Raw genomic sequence first — 22,083 nt, 5'->3', positions numbered from 1 at the left:
GTAAAAGATAAGTGAAAATAGGATGCTTTTGTCAGGTCAGGGACTGAGAAAGTTTAGTGATGTAAGAAAGCCAGATACGTAGACAGGCTTGCATGAACAGATAGATAGGCAGTCCAGATTAATTTTACAATGACTTGTGTTAGTAAGGTAGATGCATGCCCTTTGCTGTTCCACTTCTGATCATTCACTCCTTTGTCTTGGTGTAAATCTAAGTCGGTGCATATGTACATGTAGAAGATGTGTGTTTGTAATTCACTTTTGAATAATATGTAGTCAAGTGGTGGTGGGTGGTTAGACTCGCAGCTCAGTGGTAGAGCAGATGCTTGTATGCAGAAAGTCCCATGTTCAGTCCTTGCTCCACAGCTTGGAAAGACCTCTTTCCTGAGACTGACCAGCTCCAGCCAGTCAACATAGAAACTACTGAGCTGATGTACCAATGGCCTGGTCCAGTATGAGGCCACTGTCTGTGTTTTAAGTGTGAATCTGAAGTGGATGACATTTATTCAGAGGCTAGGATGTAGAGAGGCCCCTTTAAACAATGGATAGAATAGTTCATCTTGAGCATTCTGTAGCAGTTGAGGGAGCAGAAGATATATATTTGACACCAGGGAGAGTTGTCTTATACCCTTGTTTCTCTCCAACTCTATGATTCTATGAGTAGATTTAAGGGTGGAACTCTTGGCTGCTCATATTATAGAAGAAGAAATGACAGGAAGGGTTACCTTCCAATTAGAGAAGGACTTTTACAGACATGTTGGCCTTGAGCGGGACCAGAGGCAGACTGTTTGGTGTGGACAGCATGTGGCTTAGTTGCAGGACACTTAGAAAATGTTCACATCTCCTGCATACCAAGGCAAGAAAAGCCCCGACCTTTGTCTCCATACGTATTCTCTCCTCCTTCCTAAAAGCCTGTGGCTTTGTTCTCGACTTGCTCAAGAAGCACCTGGGATGCTTATGGCTGAACAGAAATCTGAACTTGGATTTCCTGGATCCAAACCTCCAGTGTGAGCCACAGTAATGGTCTTGTTGGGCTATGAAGGAAGTCCTTTGGTCCTCCATGCAATTATTATCTACTTGCAGGACTTGGGTAGGTGGCAGTGGGAATAAGATCTGCAGAAACCTTAATTACTATTTCCTTTTTTTTCCTCACAGCCGCCAACTGGGACTGACACCATGGTGAAATCTGGAGTCAGTACGAACATCAGCACCAAACATCAGTGTATTACTGCAATGAAAGAATATGAAAGCAAATCACTGGAGGTTAGTCTGTGTCTGTGTTTGTGTGTTTTACACATTGTCTTTCCATTTGCCATGAAACCAGTGGTCCAGACAGTGGAGTTATATCTCTTCCTTATCCTGGCAGAGGCTGGTTCCTTTTAGGAGAGAGAAACACATCAGAGAGCTGGATTGGGGGACACCTTTGACTCTCTGTAAAATCTCCAAAAATTGGGTTTTACACGGAGTCCTGAAAGGAAGTTACTTGGAAGGCTTTCCACAGGAAACTGTGAGGAATGGGGTCACTTTAGGAGGAGTGCTGTGATGGGCAGAAAAAAAATCCTTCCTTTTTGATAGATATGACCTACAGATTTAAGTGCATCTTAGAGACTATGGGCCCAAACTGACAGGCCAAATGAAGCTGCCTCAGGCTACTTTGGAGGTGCGCTGTTTAAATTACGCACCCATCCAAAGAGGCCGGAAGCCATGCTAAAGCCACATTCTGGTCCTTAGGACTGGAATCTGGTTTCCATACAGCTTCCCGCTTCTTAGGACACATGCATCATTGCAGCACGCCTGCAAAGTGGCCCAAAGCCACTTCATTTGGAACATTAGGAACATTCTTCTTATTCTCCACCCCTGCCCCCCCCCAAATTCCAGGTTACAAATTGAAGGTCTGTGGAAGTTCCTTGGTGGTTCCACAATCACTGCTTTTAGATGTGTTGATTCTGATTCCCTTGTCTCCTGTGTTGTGTTGGGGTCCTCTTTGTGGGCCTGCAGATGCCGATTCTGCATGGCTGCCCCTCAGTCCCTTTACCTTTCTCTTGTATTATTTTTGCACATGTACAAGACTGGAGCGATAATGGTAGTGTGAGTACTCTGTGTTTCAAGAGCAAAGAAGGAAAGTGATGCAAAAGGGAGTGGAGAAGGGCTGTACGTCTGTGTATCACATACTTGGTTAAAACTATCAGAAAGAAGGACTGTGCTGGGGCTTTAGTGACCTGCTTGGATAGAGATGGTCACTGAAGATACCTTCCGCTCTCTGAAAGGGAACTTCAGATTCATATGCCTGCTGAACCATTATTGCGGCTGAGTAGTGTTTGTGTGTTTGAGGGCAGACAGAAGGAGCTAAGCGGTGTCCTGTATGGCATGACAGTACTTAAGAAATGTTTCTTGTGTAGGAGCTTCGTCTAGAGGACTACCAAGCAAACAGGAAGGGTCCCTCCAACCCTGTTGGAACTGGAGCCACGCCAGGGTTGTTTGGATCATCCACTGCCACGTCCAGTGCAGCCACGGGGCTCTTTGGTTCCTCCACCACAAATACAGGCTTTTCATACGGACAGAATAAGACAGGCTTTGGGACCAGTAAGTACTGATACGTGTAGGTTGATGTGGGGAGGCCTCTTCAGGCTCTGTCCAAAGCTTGAGGTGCTGGCTAGCTGCTGCGTAAAAGCATGCCATCGAGCTGCACATAATCTCATTGAGGTAGTTTGGTTTTTCTTTATCGAAATGGAATCCAGCCAACATACAGTCAGCAAGTGATACAGTCAGCAATTCCTTGTAGAGTATTAATCATCCAGTGACTGAAACCCAAGAACAGAACAGGCAGTATTACAGGGCCAGCATGTTGTTACAGCCCAGACTTAGAAGGGTGGAGATTTGAATTTAAATCTCTATGCAAGTCCTGAAACTCACTTAAGAATCCACTGGGCAGGCCCTAATGCTGACCTTAGGTTGGTGGGCACTGCATTTCATGCCCAAGCCACTTGGGATTGGGAAGATGAAAACACATCATTAAATTTTCAGAGCAAAAAAGGAGAAAACAGCCAGGGGCCCTTGCTGTTGTCCAGGGACAGGAGAAATGCAGGTCCCCAGGGCTATTCTGTAGCCTTCACTGTCCAGAATTTTTTTAAGGCTTTTGCTCCCAAGTCTCCCCCCCCTCCCCAGCCCCCTTTCGGGGGTCTGGCAAGCAGTGCTGCTGTATTTTTGTACTCTGGGCCATTTTTCTAAAAGGAAGTTAAAAAGGTCACTTCCTGTTGTAAAAGGGCTTTGTTGCATGCCTTCAAGCATTTCTAATTTATAGGTACCCTAAAGGTAACCTATCATGGCTTTTCTTGGCAGAATTTGTTCAGAGCAGTTTGCCCCTTGCCTTTCTCTGAAGCTGAGAAAGTGTGACTGCCCAAAGTCGCCCAGTAGATTGACATGGCTGAGTGGGGATTTGAACCCTGGTCTCCCAGTACAACAATCAACTCACTATAACCACACTGAGCTTGCCAAACCTGGATCGTCAAAAATACGGGGAAATGAGACACTTGTGGGCCAAAAAAATGTTTTTGATATTTATCCAGTGCTGTAGGTTATGCAGCTAGTAGAGTTCCTTCGGTGCTGATAAAAATGTCTCTCGGTCATTTCAGCTGGTCAGCATTGGCCAAAGTTGGTCGGCTGCTCCCTCTTGCTAGCCCTTCGGTCAGGATGTCCCCTTGCAAACACCACATGACACCTTCCCTTTCCCTCCCATAAGATTGGTCAATCACCCCAAATAATACTAGGCAAACGCCTGTTTCTGCACCTGCCCTCCCCATCCCCTTTTGTATCCTTTTATTGGCTACTCCACAGTGGAAATCCACTCGGCAAACTCCACATACAGGTGATAGCACTGGTTTCTCTCTCTTCCAGGTACAACAGGTTTTGGAACAGGAACTGGCAGCCTCTTTGGCCACCCCCAGCCGACAACCAGCCCTTCAACAAGCCCTTGGTCAGCCCACTACGAGCGAACACAGGCTTTTCGTTTGGGAATACCAGCACCCTTGGACAGCCCAATACAAATACAATGGTAAAATGACAACATTGCAACACCTACAGGTGGCTGTGCATTAGGGGTGGGAATGAAATGGCCCTCCAGACACTGTTGGACAAAACTCCAGCTGCCACTCAGTAGGATGAATGCTGTGAGCGGCAGTCCAGACACAGCTGAGGGCCACATCGACTAATCTCCTTGGAGGATAGAAAGTGGCCTTATTCTGGGGTAGACCCATGGTGGCAATCTATGCCAGCGATGGTAGCTCTGGCAAACAGGAATGGCATCCAGGGTTTCAGGCAGGATCTTCCTAGCCTTCTTGGAAAGCCTGGGGGATGGAAGCTGGGACTTTCTGTAGAGTGAATCAGGGAAGCTGCCTGTGTACCGGGCAGAACTACTGCCTGTCTAGCCTAGGATTGTCAGCTGTGTTTTGAACCATGGCTCTCCCAGGTTTCAACACTGTCACTTCTTGGTCCTATCGTGGAGACCCTGTTGTTTCTCCTTGGAGGTCTCCCACCAAGTATAACCAGACTGAGTTTCTTTAGCTTCCAAAATCAGATAAGATTAGAGTGTTCAGGGTGGTATGCTGGTTCTTCATGATTTCTGGTGCCTTGGTTTCTGCAGCTTATCACTAAGAATTGGCCAGAACAATCTCTTTGTTCAGTAGGCTGGTGATCATCAGCAGTCAGCTACTTAACTGTAGGAATATTTTTACCAGAATGTTTCAAGCCATCTACTTACTGTGATTGAAAGCTGTCCTGTACTCTGGCCAAAGCTTTCCAGAGCTATTCTCCTTAATAAAAGATCTATAATTATTAATTAGTTGTGCCAGCCCACAATATCAGAACTCATGAACTGTGGGCCGCCAGTTGCGTTGGTTTTCCCTGGAGCATAGCTAGTGGTGAGGTATGGTATGACTTGCAGACCAACCACCTGGTGGAATGCATACATTCCACATTCCTATTCCCCATGATTTCTTTCAAAAGAATGTTTTCTTGGCAAATGCTGCCAGATAAAAACATGTTTGCAAACACGCGTAGCTGGATGAAACTTAATCGCTTAGCAAGCAGGGGTCACTCCCATTCCAAGAAAACTACCTGCGCTTACCTAGAGAAAGCCGAATGCTGTTCTTGTCTACTTTGGTAGTGATAAATGTGAACATTGGTCTTGTGGGCATCTTTTGAAAGTGTAAGTATAACAGGGATAGATATGAACAAGTCTTCTTAGCTTTCTTTGAAGAGTAAGTACGTCAGATACAAATGCCACTCTACCAAGGAACCTGGCTTCTCTGCCTGTTGTAATGGGCTGGATGAGAACAAACTCGCAGGCTGAATCCAGCAAAACGGAGGTTCTTACAGTGGGCCCCCAAACCAGGTATAGGGTTGCAACTCCGGTCCTAGATGGCCTCACACTCTCCACAAAGGACTGGTGTTCACAGTCTGGGGGTGCTCCTAGATCCGTCGCTTCACATGAGAAATCAGATGAATGCAACGATCAGGAGCACCTGTTCATCAGCTCCAGCTGATATGCCAGCTGCGCCTTTCCGTGAAAGTAAAGGACCTAGAAACTGTTGTAACATTCACTGTAACTCACCACTTGATTTTGTAATGCGCTCTACATGGGGCTACCCTTGTGCCTAGTCCGGAAACTTCAACTAGTGACAAAATATGGCAGCCAGGCTGGCCGCCGGAAAAACTAGGAGTGACCAAATAACATCCATCCTAAAATCTCTCACTGGCTGCCTATTAGTTTCTGGCACAGTACAAGGTACAGTATTGGTTATTACCTTTAAAGCCCTACATGGCTTGGGTCCAACTTATTTGAGGGATCGCCTGCTCCCATACAATCCGCCCCGCTGCACCCTCAGGTCCTCTGGGAGGAATCTACAGCCGCCTTTAAAGACCAGACTAACTGCTCCCCCAGAGGGCCTTCTCTGCAATGGCTCCCAAACTATGAGAACGGCCGGCTGGACAAGATCCGTCAAATTGCCAGCTTAGACAGCTTTAAAGACGCTGTCAAGACGGATCTCTTCCGGCAGGCCTTTCCTAATAAAGTGCCCCGCGCCACAGAATGACTGCCCCCCGCATCATGGATTATTAGTCCACCACTCTGTCCTGCTGTCTGTCTGTCTGTCTCTCTCTCTCTCCTCTCTCTCTTCTATCTATATATATATATATATATATATATTCTGTTTAATAGATATTTTAATTGTAACATGTTTATCCTGTTTTAAGGTAAATGGGGACATAAGTTGTGAATGTGGATATTTAAATATGTGGTGAGATGCTTTGATTGTCACATCACAGAAAAGCGGGATAAAAATAAAAGTTTTATTTTATTATTTTTTAGTTGTCAGGTTAGTCCGTTAGGAACTGTGAGAGGAAACCATAAAGAGGGCCTCATGTTGGAAATGAAATTGGACTTCGGTGGTCAGCTAAACCATGAAGGATGTTGATCAGAACATTACACCCTTAAAACCTCATCCAGTAGCCATAGAATCGTAGAGTTAGAAGAGGCCCCAAGGGCCATCCATTCCAACCCCATTCTGCCATGCGAGGCAAATCAAATCAAAGCATCCCTGACAGATGGCCATCGAACTCTGATTAAAGACCTCTAAGGAAGGAGAATCCACTACACTCTGAGGAAGGAGTGCATTCCACTGTTTGAAACAGCCCTTACTCTCAAGAAGTTTCCTCCAATGTTGAGGGGAATTTCTTATCCATAGCTTATAGCCATTGTTTCCATGTCCTGTCTATTGAAACAGCAAAAAACAAGCTTGCTCCCCTCCTCAATATGACATCCCTTCAAGTATTTAAAGGGCTATCACATCACCTCTTAACCTTCCTTCTCTCCAGGCTAAACATACCCAGCTCTTAAGTCGTTCCTCATAAGACATGGTTTCCAGACCCTCAACATTTTAGTTGCCCTCCTTTGGACACATGGCTCCAGTTTCTCACATCCTTTTGAATTGGTGCCCAGAACTGGACACAATATTCCAGGTGGGGCCTGACCAGAGCAGAATATTTCCCTTGATCGAAGACACTATATGTTTATTGATGTAACCTAAAATTGCATTGGCTTTTTAGCTGCCGCTTCACACGTTTGACTCATGTTCAACTTGTGATCTACTTGGACTCCCAGATCCTTTTCACACGAATAAGTCTCTCATTCAGCCAGGTCTCCCCCATCAGAACAGTGGCAATCTGATGTAGAGGACTGTGCATTTCATTTTTCCGCCTTAAGTCAGTACCTTACATTTCTCTGTGTTGAATTTCATTTTGTTGGATTTGGCCCAGCTTTCTAGTCTATTCAGGTCATTTTGAATCTTGATCCTGTCCCTCTGGAGTATTAGCTATTCCCCCTAATTTGGTATCATCTGCAAATTTGATAAGTATGCCCTCAATTCTGTCATCCAAGTCATTGATAAAGATGCTGAATAGCACTGGCCCCAGGACAGAGCCCTGTGGGACCCCCACTGGTCCACTTCTTTCCAGAGGAAAAGGAGCCATTGCTGAGCACCCTTTGGGTTCGGCCGGCTCAACCGAGTTACAAATCCATGTAGCAGTTGCTCTTATCTAGCCCACATTTTACAAGCTTCTTTACAAGAATGTCATGGGGAACCCTCTCAAAAGCCTTACTGAAGTCAAGGTATACTATATCCACAGCATTCCCTTCATCTATCAAGCTGGTAATTTTATCACCATAACAGAAACTTTTACCTCTTCTGAATGTAGAATTAAAGGCTTCGGTAGCGAACGTGGCCAAATCATGTGAGAGTGGGTGTGTGGAGCTGAAGAGATTAGCAGTCCTTGTTAAACCTGGGGGTGTGTTGTCTGTATGTTTCCCAGAACATGATTGTGAGTGCTCTGTGTGCCTTTTTTTCTCCTCCTCTGTGGCCTTTATGGCAACCATAGGGCTGCTTTCTAGTTCAGTTGTCTGTCCCATAAGAAATTGCCAAGCCTCAAGTAATTCCCCTAGCATTGGGTCTAAACAATACAGTCAGTCCTTCGTATCCACTAATTCAAGTATGTACAGTTTTGCAAATACTGACTATATTATAGAAATTTCAAAAGCAAATCTTGATTTTGCCATTTTATATAAGGGACACCATTTTGCATGCCATTGTATTTAATGGGACTTGAGCATCCACCCATTTGTTATCACGGAGGGTCTTTGGAACCAAACACAGGAAAACAGGGCCAACTGTACTATTCAAAGTGGTAGTCATAGACTTGTGCAGGTCCCTGAGTCAGGGGCTTCTAGACCCTCACATGTTTTCAGGAAAGAAGGAACACTACTTGTACCCAGTGGACAAAAATTTAATGCCCGTTCCTGACACATTAGAAAATAATAATTGTCTGTCCTCTACATCATAGATGCACTGTTCTAAACTAAGTGAGGTTTTCCTGCTGACTAATACCCAGAACCAAACTCCAACACTGAGCACCTGTGACCTGTAAAAATCTGCCTGACCTGAAACTATTCCCTGTATGCAGAAGTGGCCATTGAGTTTTGTCAGAGAAAATAGTAGTAACTCTCATTTCTCAAACATCTCTCTTGTCTGCAGGGTTTATTTGGAGCAGCGCAGCCTTCGCAGCCAGGAGGCCTTTTTGGAACAGCCGCCAACACGAATACGGCCACTGCCTTTGGAACTGGGACAGGGCCTTTGGAACAGCCAGTACTGGATTTGGAGTTGGCAGCTCGGTAAGTTGGTGAGAAGGTATGGAGTCTTCTTAAGGACATAGAAGTAGCTTGTTTCTCTTTGCCTTATGGCACAGCTTATTAGTGGTTTTCCTACCCTCAAACATGCCTCTGAGTAGAATGGCAATATAGGTAGTCCTTAGGAATGCCCCACAAAGTTGTCAATGGAAGGTTTTGCTAATAAAGAAACCTAGTATGCCTAAATACCAGCAGATCGTTCATTAAACAATGACTTGACAATCCTTTAAGAAGTTAGGGGATTCATGCACTCTTGTCACCCCACCCCTGAAGCCTTTGAAGCACCAATTCTGACATCTAGATTGTGGTTAGCTGTTAAACTGCTCCTCCTCTCTGAAAGGGGTAGCCTTAAGTTTAAAACCGGTTTAATAATCAAGATCTTAAACTACATGGCTCATTTAGTGTTACTGCTTGGTGCTCCAAGTGGTTTAAATATAGCTTAAGCTCTTGGTTAGTAAACCTCCATTAAATCACAGTTCTCCTCCATTTGTATGCAAGAAGCAACTGCAGTTAAAGCTATCCAAGATTAGTAGGAGCACACAATCTGAAGGCTCATTGTAACTAGCTAAACATGTCCATTTTTAATTTCAGTCCGGTTTAGCACAAGCCTGCTGGGTTTGGAACCACAACCACCAGCGCACCCTCCTTTGGAACAACGACAACGGAGGCTTTTGGTAACAAATGAAGCAGACGCTTTCCCTTTGGTGTATTTATGTTAATCTTTTGGCTGGTGGATCCGGTATCCCAGGCTTTCTGTGGGTTCAGTGTGGGCTGAAGAGTTCTAGGTATTGGTCTTGCCAGGCCAGCTGTGCTCTGTGGGGCAGCAGGGAAATTCTCATTTCGGTAGATCTGTTTCTTGTGCAGAGTTTTGGGCTCCAAAATATAAATTGTGCTTGTTCTTTGATCACTTGTTTTGGGATGAGGAAGGTAGGATCTTATTTCTTGTAGGCTTTAGGAAGAAGCAGCTGCTGGGGCAACACTTGGCCTAGTTCAGTATCTTGCCTCAGAAGAAGCAGATGTAGACAATTCATGGGGTTGGTCCAGTTCTGCTCATCTGAATGTTAATCTCTGTTAGGTTTTTATTGACTGGAGCAGGAGGGGTTTCAGGGAGGAAGGGAGAGTAGTCTTTCCAATCCATTAGCAGGCTTTCCCCCTGGTTAAAAACCAAAGCAGGTAGAATATTCTGGAGAATAGTTTGAAATTTTGTTTGCTAAACCATTTTTGTTCCTTGGTCAGAGATTGTTTCTCCAAGAGAGGTCAGGCGGGGGTGTTCTTTGCACGAGAAAGCAATTAGTCTGTCAGGTATCTTAACTTGACATATTGAGTTGTTTCTCAAGTCAAGGCTGAACTTGACTTTGATCAAGTCCCAACAACATTGCTCTTGGCAACTGGCGGAAGGCAGCTGGAGAGAGTGAAGGCCTGTGCTTTAGATTCCCTCCCAGAAATGTTTTTCCTCCTTCCTATTTGGTGACAGACAGGAATGTAAATCTTTCACTATTTTTTCCTTGCTTTCAAGAGCAAAAATTTTTATATACCCTCTGACTGTCCCAGTTTGGCAAAGACTCCTGATGCGTTTTAAAATGTTCCAGTTCTCTCTCCCTTCTTCCCATTTTCTATCTTTGTCCTCAGCTTACTCTGTTGCTGCAGAGTTGAAGTCATAGGGAAAAAGTAGTTTGCACTCACTTAAATCAGCAGCAGGAAGAGAAGGAGGGGCAGAATTTTCCCCTTCTCAGAGGCTGAGTGAGTTTGCCTGGAGGCTTTGTTTTGGTTTTGTTAATAACTCTTTTACCTTTTGACCATACTGTCTGATCTTTGGCCACAAATGTCCCTTGCTTCCATCTGTGAAATACTGGAGAGTATGTTATGTTTGAGATTTTAGGCAAAAATTGTGGGGAGAGTCTACAAAAAAGCTTTCTAGAAATGCACATAGGTTTCTTGTGTAGAAGTCACATACAAACACTCTTCCCCCCCCCCCCAACTCACTTATATCAACATAGATTTCAGCATGTTTGTGTCGGATAAGCAATACTAGGTAAAAACTGCACATGCATGTTCTATGTTATTCTCTGGCAGGGTTTCTATAACATTTGAGCATTTTGGGTTGGTTTGCAGACCGTTTCCTTTCACACTTGTGACAATCCCCAACCCCCCCTCATGTTCTGACAAAAGAGAAGGGAAGGGACTGATAGTGCAACCTTCTCGAAGAAGTTCCTGAGCCACTCAAGAGTCTTTCCCTTTGTGAGAGTCCTCCAGTGTAGGCAGCCAGCGCGTGTTTCCCACTTGCATCATCTGCAAATGAGAGGACTTTACAGACCCTCAGGCCAGCTGTGCATACGAATGATAGCAAATTGGCCAAGTGCAGCGGTGCTTGTGCAGAGAAGTGTCCTGGATTATCAATCCCCTGCCGATTTTCCACTTGTAGGTTTTGGTGCAAAACACCACTGGGAACAGCCTTTTTGGGAATAAGCCAGCCACGGGGGCCCTGGGAACTGGACTCGGAACAGGATTTGGGACAGGTAAGGAATGGGAAGGTGCCAGCACTGGACCACCTGGCTGTCTCTCTCTACTCCCTACTCTGTAGACTCTTGGTCAGCATTCGGCATACAACATCACTAAGCCTCTTGATACACCAGTAGTGAATGGATAACCATCAAAGTTATTCTTAGTTTTGCCAGAAGATAAACTTATCCTAGTACACCACCAAGCATCAGATCTCTTTTCTGTGGCATTTTTCATCTTAGCTTCTGACCCAAAATTGATGTGTGTCATATACTACAGTACTTCCCTTTACTAGTCTTTTAGAAGCAAATAAATACATAAATGTAGCTCCCTAGTTTCTTAAGGCAGAAGAGTGGAATTCATCAAGCATTCTGTATGCGTATGCTGGCATTGCCTCCCCTGTCCACATACATAGTCATTGTAGATGCTGGATCCCCATAAGTTGTGTAGAGATTTTAATTGTTTTTGAATTTTATTGAGATTTTTAACGTTGTTTTGCCTGTGAGCTGCCTTGGGTCCCTATGGAGAGAAAGGTGGCATACGAATTAATAATAAATATTAAATAGTACCTCTTAAGGGAAGACTTGACAATTTTTTCCAGTGTGCCAGCAACAGGTTGCTGTATTTCTGCCCATGTTTCTTCTTTCTTGGAAACTCTTCAGGGTCAGGCAGCTGTTGGCTTTGTGGACTGGCACTGGTCCGGTTCCCCTCCCCATTGAGTAGCCCTCTACATGACTGCAAGGTTGGGTAGTTATGACTAAAAGAAGCATTCCCTGCTGCTTCTCCTTCACCACCAGCTCTTTGTATGTAAGAAATAACAGCTGTGAGTTGGAATTCAAAGACACAGCTGTGTAGCCTGGAATATCAGTATGTAAAGGGATCTTTGTAGCACCTCTGAGGCGACTGAGCAAAGACGCTGTAATGTAAGCTGTTCGTAGACTTGTTCACTTCCTTTGGTTCTTCCTGGGCACTGAGTTTCACTCTAGTACATCTGAGGAAGATGTCCAAGCCTATTAAGTTTAAATTACACAACTTTTAAATCAGTCTCAAAGTGCAACACTGTGAGTTGTTTCTATTAGTAACTGCAGTTAATATTTCTCTCTGGGAATTATTAAGTTTAATGGGCATCATTTTAAAATGTGTCCTTAAATGTAATCTGGTTGTTGCATCTCCTGCAGAGCAAGAGTTGGTGAATGGGGAGGAGAGGGGAGAATTGTGCCTTAAGAATTAGGCTTATTATGCCATCCTTCTCTGATAGATCCTTAGGAGGGAGGGCATGATACATTTGTTGCTGCTGGACATCCATGAGGGTTTGCAGAAGCACATCTGTTTTCTCTCCCTTCTGTAGCCCTCAATCCAGGGCAGACCTCGTTGTTTGGGAACACCCAGCCAAAACTAGGAGGCACACTGGGGACAGGGAGCATTTGGGCCCCCTGGATTTAATACATCAACAGCCACCACTTGGCTTTGGAGCTCCCCAGCCCGCGGGTGGGTAAGTAATCTTAGCTGACAAGCAAATCTTTTGATGTTAAAGGGGAGAAGTATCTCTTGTCTGGGAGCATGCTGGCTGCCTTTAGTTTGGAAAAGTTAAGCAGAATGGTTAATAATAGTGATCCTTGGAGGTCTCCTCGCTCAGAGGTCTGCCATAAGTCACAGCCAGAAAGAAAGAGAACAGTTTATGTTGCTAATGTTAGGGCTGCCTCAAGGCACCTTATTGCCGGTGGGGGGAGGCAATTGCGCCTTGGCAATGGTTCTGGGTTTCATCACGTAGTTTGTGTTGTTGTTCTGCTACACATCTTGTGAGACTCTACATTAATTTAGACAGATTTCCCTACGATTCTGTAGCAGTGTCATGTTAGAGCATCTTCAGCTCTTGCCCTTGTAGGTTGGTGGAAGGGAGCCATTGGCCCCATACAGACAGGCCAAAATAAAGCTGCTTCGGGTCACTTTTGAGGTATGCGGTGTTAAATGATGCATGTGTACTAAGTCCAGAAGTTGCTCCAAAGCGGTGCTCTAATCTTAGGACTGGATCGTGGCTTTGGTGTGGCTTCTGGACTCTTAGTACACATGCATCATTTAAACAGCATACCTCCAAAGTGACCGAAGCAGCTTTTATTTTGGCCTGTCTGTATGGGGCCATTGTCAGGTACTCAGCTTTCGCTTTCATATAAGAGGAATTGGGTTTCATCTCATTTTGTCAGGACAGTCATTTGGAATAGTCCTAAGTGTACTGTCGCGAAATTCAAACCTTCCATAGGATAGAAGTGTCTTGCAGTTGTTTTAGTTAGGCTGAAATAGATGGGAAAACATGCAAGGCCCTTTGGAGGAGCTGGTGTGTGGTCAAGTTGTTTCTGACCTAAGGCAAACCTGTTTACAGGGTTTTTGGCAAATTTTCTAGACAGGATTTGCAATTGCCTTCCTATGATGTTGAGAGAGTCTAGGTCACCGAGTGGGTCACCATGACCAAGAGGACTAACTCGTTCTCCAGAGTCCTAGTCCTTAGACTAGGGTCTCAGTGGTTGAACACTTAGAGCTACCATGGAGAAACAGAAATGTACAGTATGTGAATTGTGTGGGTACGAGCCCTAGCTGTGTGAGACAATGAGGGAGGGAGGCAACACTACTACCCAGTGCCTTCCTGCCTTCTCGCCTGTCTTGCTTCCCTCTGCAGGGCTTGAAAAGCTCTCTCCATTCCCACTGGTTTGTGAGATGAGGAGGACAGGGGGCTGCCCCTTTGGTGGTGGCAGCAGTGCCCCTTGCTTTGCACAGCAAGTCAGCTGGCAAGAGGTGTCGCCCTGGCCACATGACTCCTCACCACCTCCAGTTTGTGCTTCTCGGTCCGAGGATGGAAACAGACATGAACAGTCCATCCTCAGATGAGAGAAGTACAAGAGGCCCAGCTGCACGAAGCTGTGCATCGTTTTAGCAGTGGATGCTGCATTCCTTATGTGAGAACCAAAGGGAGAATGACCGCAACCAGGAGAAGCATGGCTTCGTGCAGCCAGGGGGTCACATCTCTCTGGCTGAGGAAGAAGTATCCATCTCCTCCATGGCCAAGAAGCACAAACTGGTGGTAGTATTCAAAGATAATATCCATGTTAGTCCGTAAAATCAGTATGGTAGAAAGAGACTAGGAAAGAGAAGTTAGCAGAATGAACTTTCATAGACTTAAGTCTACTTCCTCATCTGAGCAGGCAGACTTAAGTCTACAAAGCTTGTGCTGCCAGTGTCTTTGAGTTAATTTCAGAGGTGCTCTCAAGATCTGTCTACATGCTGGCTTTGGTAGTGACCCAGGGGTCTAACCCGGCAGATGCCGCTGAATGGTTGTGAAAAGCAAGTTCTGGCACTGCGGCTCCCTCGTCCTGGTCCTGTGACCATCGGAGATGGAGAATGACGTGTGGGAAGAAGAAAAGGAGGGAGAAGGAGGACTGCCAAGTGAAGTGTTGCTTTCCTCCTCCCCCCTGCCTTGCATAATAAAAAGGCAAGAAAGGGCCTGGGTGTCATTGCAGCCCATGGATCACAGGCGAGTGAAACTGCTTGGTTACTATTCCTGTAGATATGAGAGTCATACTGTAGGCTGTAGGTGATGAAATTTGCCATTTGCAAGTAGCAGAGAGGCATGACAGCTAGCTCAGTTCTCAGCGCGAGCTGTGTGTGTAGTGGGACAGTGACAGCTGTGTGAAATGTTCCAGTCCTGCATGCTGTGTGACCAGGGCTGGTGGTGATGGTGATCTTTAAGGTCCTTGCGCCTGAACATGTATGGTCCCCACAGTACAGTGGGACATTGGCATCTGCAGACTGCCATCACGGAGGTCGGCATTCTTGAACAGCAAGCCCCCATATTGTCCACAATGGTGGGCACATGCATGTAGCTACAAAGCACTGCCATTGGGGACAAAGGGCTTGAGCATCTCTGGATTTTTTGGTGATCCACAGGGGGGGAGGGGGGTCCATAGATAACGAGGTCCCATGTATTTGTAAACAGGGACAAGCTTCATAACTAGCCAGCTAGATGGAACAGAGGGAGGCAAAAGAGCCCCCTTTTCCAATTGCTGCTCATCCATGGTCCTATACCAGGTGCCTTCTTATTCTAGTGGAAATCTGCAGTGTTTCTTAGCTGCGGCTCAGTCTGCCTCAAATCTCTATAAAGAACAGAGACAGGAGGGGGTTTCTTTTGAACCATCCTGGCATGTTTTTTCTTCAGCTCACTCTGGTTAATCACATTGTATACAAAACAACAAGGACATGGGCTGGCAAAATTAAATGCACAGCTGGTGTGAGAGTGCCTTTGTCCCTCCGGGGGTAATTCAAGCAGTGATGGGAATGGGAAAAGCTGGCCATCGCTCTTCCGGTCGCCTTCCACAAAGACCTGGTTTCAGGTATGATCTAAGCAGACCTGCTTGCCTGGCCCTGTGAATGCAGGCAAGCAGGTCTGCCCAGATCATACCTGAAACCAGGTCTTTGTGGAAGGCGACTGGAAGAGCGATGGAAGGCTTTCCGTTCCCATCACTGGTTTCAGGCGTAGACAGTTGAGAGATGCTTCTTGGCAGGGATAACTTTACACTTCTGGGGCTTTCTGTACAATTGTACAGTTGCAGGCATCTACTCTTCAGTGGCATCTTGTTCTGGTCGCTCTTGCTGGACTTTGTACTAATGAGAGGTTTTCTTTTTAAGCTTTGACAGACCCAAATGCTTCTGGCAGCCCAGCAAGCAATTCTTCAGCAGCAGCCCTCAACAAGCCTGACGTTACTCCCCCTTTGGAGATTCCCCACTTTGTCAGAAACCCCATGTCTGACCCCAAGAAGAAAGAAGAGGTAAGCAGGGAGGGGATTTGGCTTGGCTGGCTGGCTGGCTAAGTGAAGATTGGTTGTGGTGGGAACATGACAGAGAGGTTTGTTGAAACTATACCTGGTATGAAGAAAGTCATAGTTTTCTCTCTCCCACCAGTAGCTAAGAATGTGTGATTGCCTGATGAAATAGGTTACCAGCAGATTCAGATGAAAATGACTTCTTACACAAAATTTATTTAACAGAATTTGCTGCTCCGAGAGTGGGATGATTGGCTTCTCAGTTGAAAGCCTCTGAAAGAAAATTAGACAGATGCATGAGGGGAGGGTCTTTTGCTTCTGTGTGTTTTTTAAAACAAACCAAAAATTGTCCCTGAGGCAATGTTGAGTGTCTCGCTTGTCCTACTCCTTAACTTGCTGGGTATCATGCTTCAAGGAAGTTTAGAGTTCTTAATCAACTTCATGCTGAAGCACGTAGACATGGTGTTTTAAAAGTGCATCATTATCTTGCAAGCCTTACAACAGCGCTACTAATATTGGCGTAGGTGGCTCTGTCTTGTGACACAAGGGAAACTGAGCTTGAAGAACTGGCAGATTCAGAGGCAAGGATCCCATGTCATGTGGATGCCAGAGCAGAGTTGTAGGTGCAGGTGAATGGACCAAAAGAGAGCCTTTTTGTTGATTTGCCACGTTACCAGATTTGGAGCAACTTCCCATCATAAGAGTGACTTGCCAAAAAGTAATGCTGGCAGTGTGAGATGCAGATATGGTTTGGGTGGGTTTGATCAAGACCAGCAAAAGGGCCCAAACTCGAACTCAGGCTTGCAATCCTTCCGAGGAGGGAGCTAAAATGAGTACCCAGACTGTTGGGGGCAAAATTAGCTTACTTGCTAATAAGCTTACTTGCTGTTCACCCGCTATGATCTTTGGATAGCAGTATATAAATAAAACAAATATTATTAATTATTATTATTGTATAGATGGCATCCTAGGAATCAGCAGATCCTTCTGAGGTTCCTGAAGCCAAGAGAAATGTCATTGCAACTCTGTACTTCTCACAGTTGGAAAAGATTTGTGCTTGTTGTCTTATGAAACCACCTGAGCATAGTTAGTGGGATAGTAGTCTTGCATCCAGTTTGCACATTTTGCTCACTACTACAGTGAGATTTCTGCAAGGTTACCAAAAGCAAAACTCCCTGGAAATCACTGCGGGAAATGTGCACCTTTATCCCTGAGTGTTGATGGTGTTGTTTAGGCTGTCAGTATCAGCTTCAACTTAGTGCAAACCTAGTATGAGAGACCTGAAGGACCCCTGTGATCTACAGGCCTACTCAAGTCTTAATTCAGGGCAAGTGAGTCTTCCTTGATCCAGTCTAACCAGCTGTAAATGAAGTCTTCCTCTTTCTCCTCCGCCTGCTCCACTTACCCCAGCTCTTACCATCTTTTCCTGGAATTAAAAATATTTTCGCAGTCTAGGGGCCAAAGTATGACAGTTTCAAGCTTAGTCCCTTGCCTTATTGGAGATTTTTTTTTGTTGCCTTTTTGGCAGGTCCAGGGTATGTAGTAAGAACTCTCCTCCATCACTACATCTCCAGTGAATCCAGCCAGCCCAGGAGCTGATGAGGATTGTGGCTAAAGCCTACATCTTTTCTTTTCATTTTTCAGAGGCTCAAGCCAACCAACCCGGCGGCCCAGAAGGCTTGACCACTCCCACACCCACTATAAGCTGACCCCGCGCCTGCGACCCGATTTGCGTCCAAAGGCTTTGCAGACAAACGGGCTCCTCCAAATCCCAACCTCTTTGATGGCCTGGATGACTGATGAGCCTGCCCTCCTCGAATGGGGCTTTCATGCCCAAGTGAGTGTTAGGAGGTTTTGTGAGTTAAACAGAATTTTGTGGTTGGGGAGGGAGGGCATTGCCTTGACTGAAATGATTCTGTGATAGGCTGAAACTAAAAGCAGTTCAAACATTTCATGCTCTAAGTGTGAGATGGGAAACTTCCACTGGTTCTGGTACAAGCACACATCCACTTCCCCGTATTTAATCAAGGAAATAGTACTTCTTTTTTTAGAAAAGGGCTCTTCAGCTTCTGAGGACCAATTTTTTATGTTTGGGGGGGGGGAACCCTCTCTAAACTGAAAACAAGTTGTGTGTGTGCATTGGGGGGGGGGCATGCCCTGGAAGATGTGAGGGACCTTTTAAGTTTTTTAAACGTTACATTTTGGAGGTGGGATCCTGGTTCCTGAGATTCGTGCCCACAGACTTTGGCTGTACTATTGCCCTCATTTTGAAGGATTCCGTTTTTTTGCATGTGACTCTAACAGATTAATAGTGTGGTGTAAAGATGTTATACAGTACATTAGACTGGAGCCGTAGCTGAAAATGGTTAGAGAAGAGATCCACTTTTAATTCTATACATGCCACATAGAACCCAGGTTGTGAGATTAGGATCAAAGGATGGAGAGCCAATTCCTCCCCACCCGCAACATCTTGTAGAGGACTGAAACCCTTCCTCCCATTGCCCCAGAGATGCCCAGCACCCTCTAGATTTGGGAGGACATCGGACCCACCATTCCACGGGATCAGTAACGTGCAATTTCACACCCCTGTGGTCGGGGAAAACGGGTCTCTCTCTAGGCATCTGGAGGTCCTCCAGCACAACTCTATGGGCAAACTTCCAACAAAAATAAGTATTCACGTGTTAACAGTGGTTTCTCTTATCTGCAGTAACCATGAAATGAATCCCCTGGAAAATACTGGTCAGACGTGTACTAGGATGCTGCTCTTTCCACTGTGGGCCTGTTTTAAGCCCAAGAACAGTTCCTCTTTTCCACAGGAAGTAACTCCAAAGTCAGCTTCACATTATTTCTGTTGGAATGGGAACTCTTCTCATTGGCTTATAAAATGATTAGACCAGGGCCATAACAAAATTGTTCCCTAGCTCTGTCCTTTTTCTCCTTTGTCTCTCTCTCTCGCCTCTCTCTCTCTCAAAATATATTGTTGTGATAATTTTCCAGTTCTTAATCATTTTTGGGGTGTTTTCACCTTGCATCAAAGAAAGCAGCTTTAAAGTACCAGAAATAAATGGCAGTCCCTTCCACTGAGGGGCAAGCCCAGTTACAAGCTCGCAAATGATGTTTCCAGGGTGGGCTTGGCACCATGGGCCTTAGGCCATGGTCTCCTTTCCTCACAGATGTTTTTGGCCTTGGTCTTTGTTTCAGGAAGAGCATTAAGAAGCTGGTCTTGAAAACTTAACAGCAGCAGTCTCTTCTCTCCTGTCAGTGGTGAAGGCAAACGACCTTGCTTCCGCCCCTGGAGTACCCAGAGAACGGAGAACGGTATGTCTGTCTGCAGTGGCCTTCCCATCTTAGATTTTCCTTCCTAACAAACTGATTTTAAGGAATTCAGAGACATAGCTGTGTCAGTCTGGATGCAAAGGGATCTTGTAGCAACATGGGAGACTAATGAGCAAAAAATGTTGTAGTAATGAGCTTTTCGTAGACTTAGTTTTCTTCCTCAAATGTAATGGAAGTGAATGGAAGCCCAGGAAGGCACAACTACACATTATAACACGAGTTAACGCCCCAACCTCATGATGACTCTCTTGGCCAGTTTATCACATCTCTTTGGATCCCGCCAGCGCACACCACACTCAGAAATTCTTCCATCATTCATTGGGTCCTCCTCTCACCCTGACTTTAGGCAATGTATTCCTTTCCTAGTTTTGTCCTTCAACACTATAACTAGAATGAACTTTTCACTTCCTCAAACCATTTCTGTAGTTTTTACATTTCTATGGCTATTCATACAGTCTTGTTCTGAGATCCTTCCTGGCCACCAGTTCATTCCATACATATGAGGGAGTAGGTTGGCCTGCTAGAGCTTATGCTACAACTTCTTTTGCTCATTAGTCTCAAAGGAGTTACAGGATCCCTTATTTTAAGGAAGTGGCTCCACTGCAGTTGTGATGTCTCTGACATTGGCAGATCTTCTCTGTTAACATCCAGAAAGACTGGGCCTCAATCCAGTCTTGTGTGTCGCAGCAAGGCTCAGGAGGAAAGAACACAAGCCCCCATTGTGTTGTGATAATAGTTGTCTTCTGGCAACGGGTGGCCCCCTAACAGCTGCCTGGCATTCGACTTGAGCGGTGATTTTGGGGGGGGGGGGGGGGAGCCTGGAAAGCAGGGAGGTCGTTTGGAGGGGGTAACTAAGGCAGTATTCTTAGCCCTTGGGGGTGGTTATGGACACCTTTGTGATTCGCGAGGAAAGAGTTTGAGCCTTCCTTCCAGAAAAATACACAAACAGGCATGTGTGTGCACACGTGTATTGCACTGCAGATGGTCTCTTTTACTACAAAGGGGAATTAATTAATTTTAAATTTCATTGTGACAAGAAAGTCTGTCAAAGTAAGTTGAAGGAAGTAAAAGGGGGGGAAAGCATTTCTATATCCTGGCCCATAGACACGCCGAAGCCCCAGTGCTGTGTGTTCTTTTCCTAGCCATGTGCAACATCCTAACTCAGTGGTCTTTTATGAGGGATGGGTGACTGTCATAGGTGGGGCTGCATGGGCTCGTCCACCCCCAACCCTCTCCTGGCGATTTAGGAGGCTCAAAATAGGCCCTTTTTAACAATAGGAAGTGGCTCGTGGATTGCTTCCGTTTTTAGAAATGCCTCTCCTGGCCCTACATAGACAGACAGCCTACAGACATGGTGAAATTGCTGACTACACAACATTTCATTCAAGACAAAGGGATTTTATTGGGGGTGTGGAATAGTTTTTGAATCCTAGAGATCCACAAAAGTGCTCCACATTTTCCTCTTCAGCTTCAGTGCAAATTGATTCCAAGGCAATCCTGCACTGGCTGGTAAGGATCAGGGCCTGATAGTCCAGCACATCTGGTGGCCTCCCATTTGGGGGAAATGCTGTGTCTCAGGCCTCACAACAAACTTCCCCATTGCAGGCAGACTAAATCTGTGGATATCTCCTGTAACGGATGACAACTTCAAATTTTCTGAGCTCACCTGCCTTTTCCAGCAACAGTACAGTTAATCCTGCCGCTCAGCTTCAAAATCTTTGAGCCATTGGATTTGTTTTCCTATTTACTTTACGTTCGTCTTAAATCACAAGAAAGGAGATTCCACCTAAACTTTGGAAGATCTTCTTGATTTAACTTTTGAACAGTGGAATATGGACTCCTTCGGAGGGTGGTTGACTCTCCTTCTTGGAGTCTTTAAAAGAGGTTTTAGCTGTGTATTCCTGCATGGCAGAGGGTTGGATTAGATGATCCTTGGGGAACCTTCCAACTCTATGAGTTGTGGTTCATACAAAAAACCCGTGTGTTTTAAATCCATTAAAGAGTAGACAGCCCATGATATAGTGCTTTGGGTGTTTTCTTCTTCCTGCTGCTTCAACTGTATGTTTGTCTTAGGTTAAGAAACGTGTATACTTATTGGTTCTTTGGATTATGAATGCCACTTCAACTGTATGTTGCTTTCAGCTATGAGAGCTGGAATCCTTGATAACCCATCTCACAGGCAGCGGTTCTCTTGAGTGCACTTCTTGCTTATACCACAGTGAATTAGTTTGTGCCATTGTTCTTGTGACGTTCTTTTTCTCTCGAGTCAGCTTCCTCTCCAGGTCGATGGAAGAGAACCTCGGCAGGACGGGGAGCAGGAGGAAGAAGACCGCTCTCGCGAAGTGACGCGGTTCTAACTCCAACCCCATCGCCAAGCCCATCCACTGAGTCCGAGAAGGCCATGCACACGCAGCACAACAATGTGGACGACACCATCATGGTCCTGAACGCAAGAGCACCTCTGCGGAATGGGCTGGAAGGCAAGCAGGGAGGACATCTCCTACCATAGAGTCCCTGCAGGAGTGGCCACGATGAAGAGACGCAGGATATACACCATTCGCATCCTGCTGGTGAGGCTTGGGTTCTTCGGGGGCATGACTCTTTTTTCCCTGTTAGTTTGGGCTTTCGGAGGATGAGTGAAGCTAGCCATGGTGTCGCACGGAGGAGGGCTGAGTAAAGGGCATATAGAATGTTGTGCTGAAAGGGAGG

General features: G+C 45.6%; 1 protein-coding gene across 1 annotated transcript in view; it reads left to right on the top strand.

The window, feature by feature from the left end:
* The window catches only part of NUP98 (nucleoporin 98 and 96 precursor), a 72,641-nt gene that overhangs the window by 7,830 nt on the left and 42,728 nt on the right, over positions 1 to 22,083 (top strand). Inside the window, 4 exon segments of the mRNA XM_042458150.1 lie at positions 1,153 to 1,260; positions 2,397 to 2,580; positions 3,892 to 3,951; positions 3,954 to 4,048. Coding sequence (XP_042314084.1) covers positions 1,153 to 1,260; positions 2,397 to 2,580; positions 3,892 to 3,951; positions 3,954 to 4,048 — 447 coding nt within the window.

This window comes from Sceloporus undulatus, chromosome 3 (assembly GCF_019175285.1).
Source record: "Sceloporus undulatus isolate JIND9_A2432 ecotype Alabama chromosome 3, SceUnd_v1.1, whole genome shotgun sequence".
Classification (NCBI taxonomy): Eukaryota; Metazoa; Chordata; class Lepidosauria; order Squamata; family Phrynosomatidae; genus Sceloporus; species Sceloporus undulatus.
This window is presented reverse-complemented; position numbering and strand designations above follow the sequence as displayed.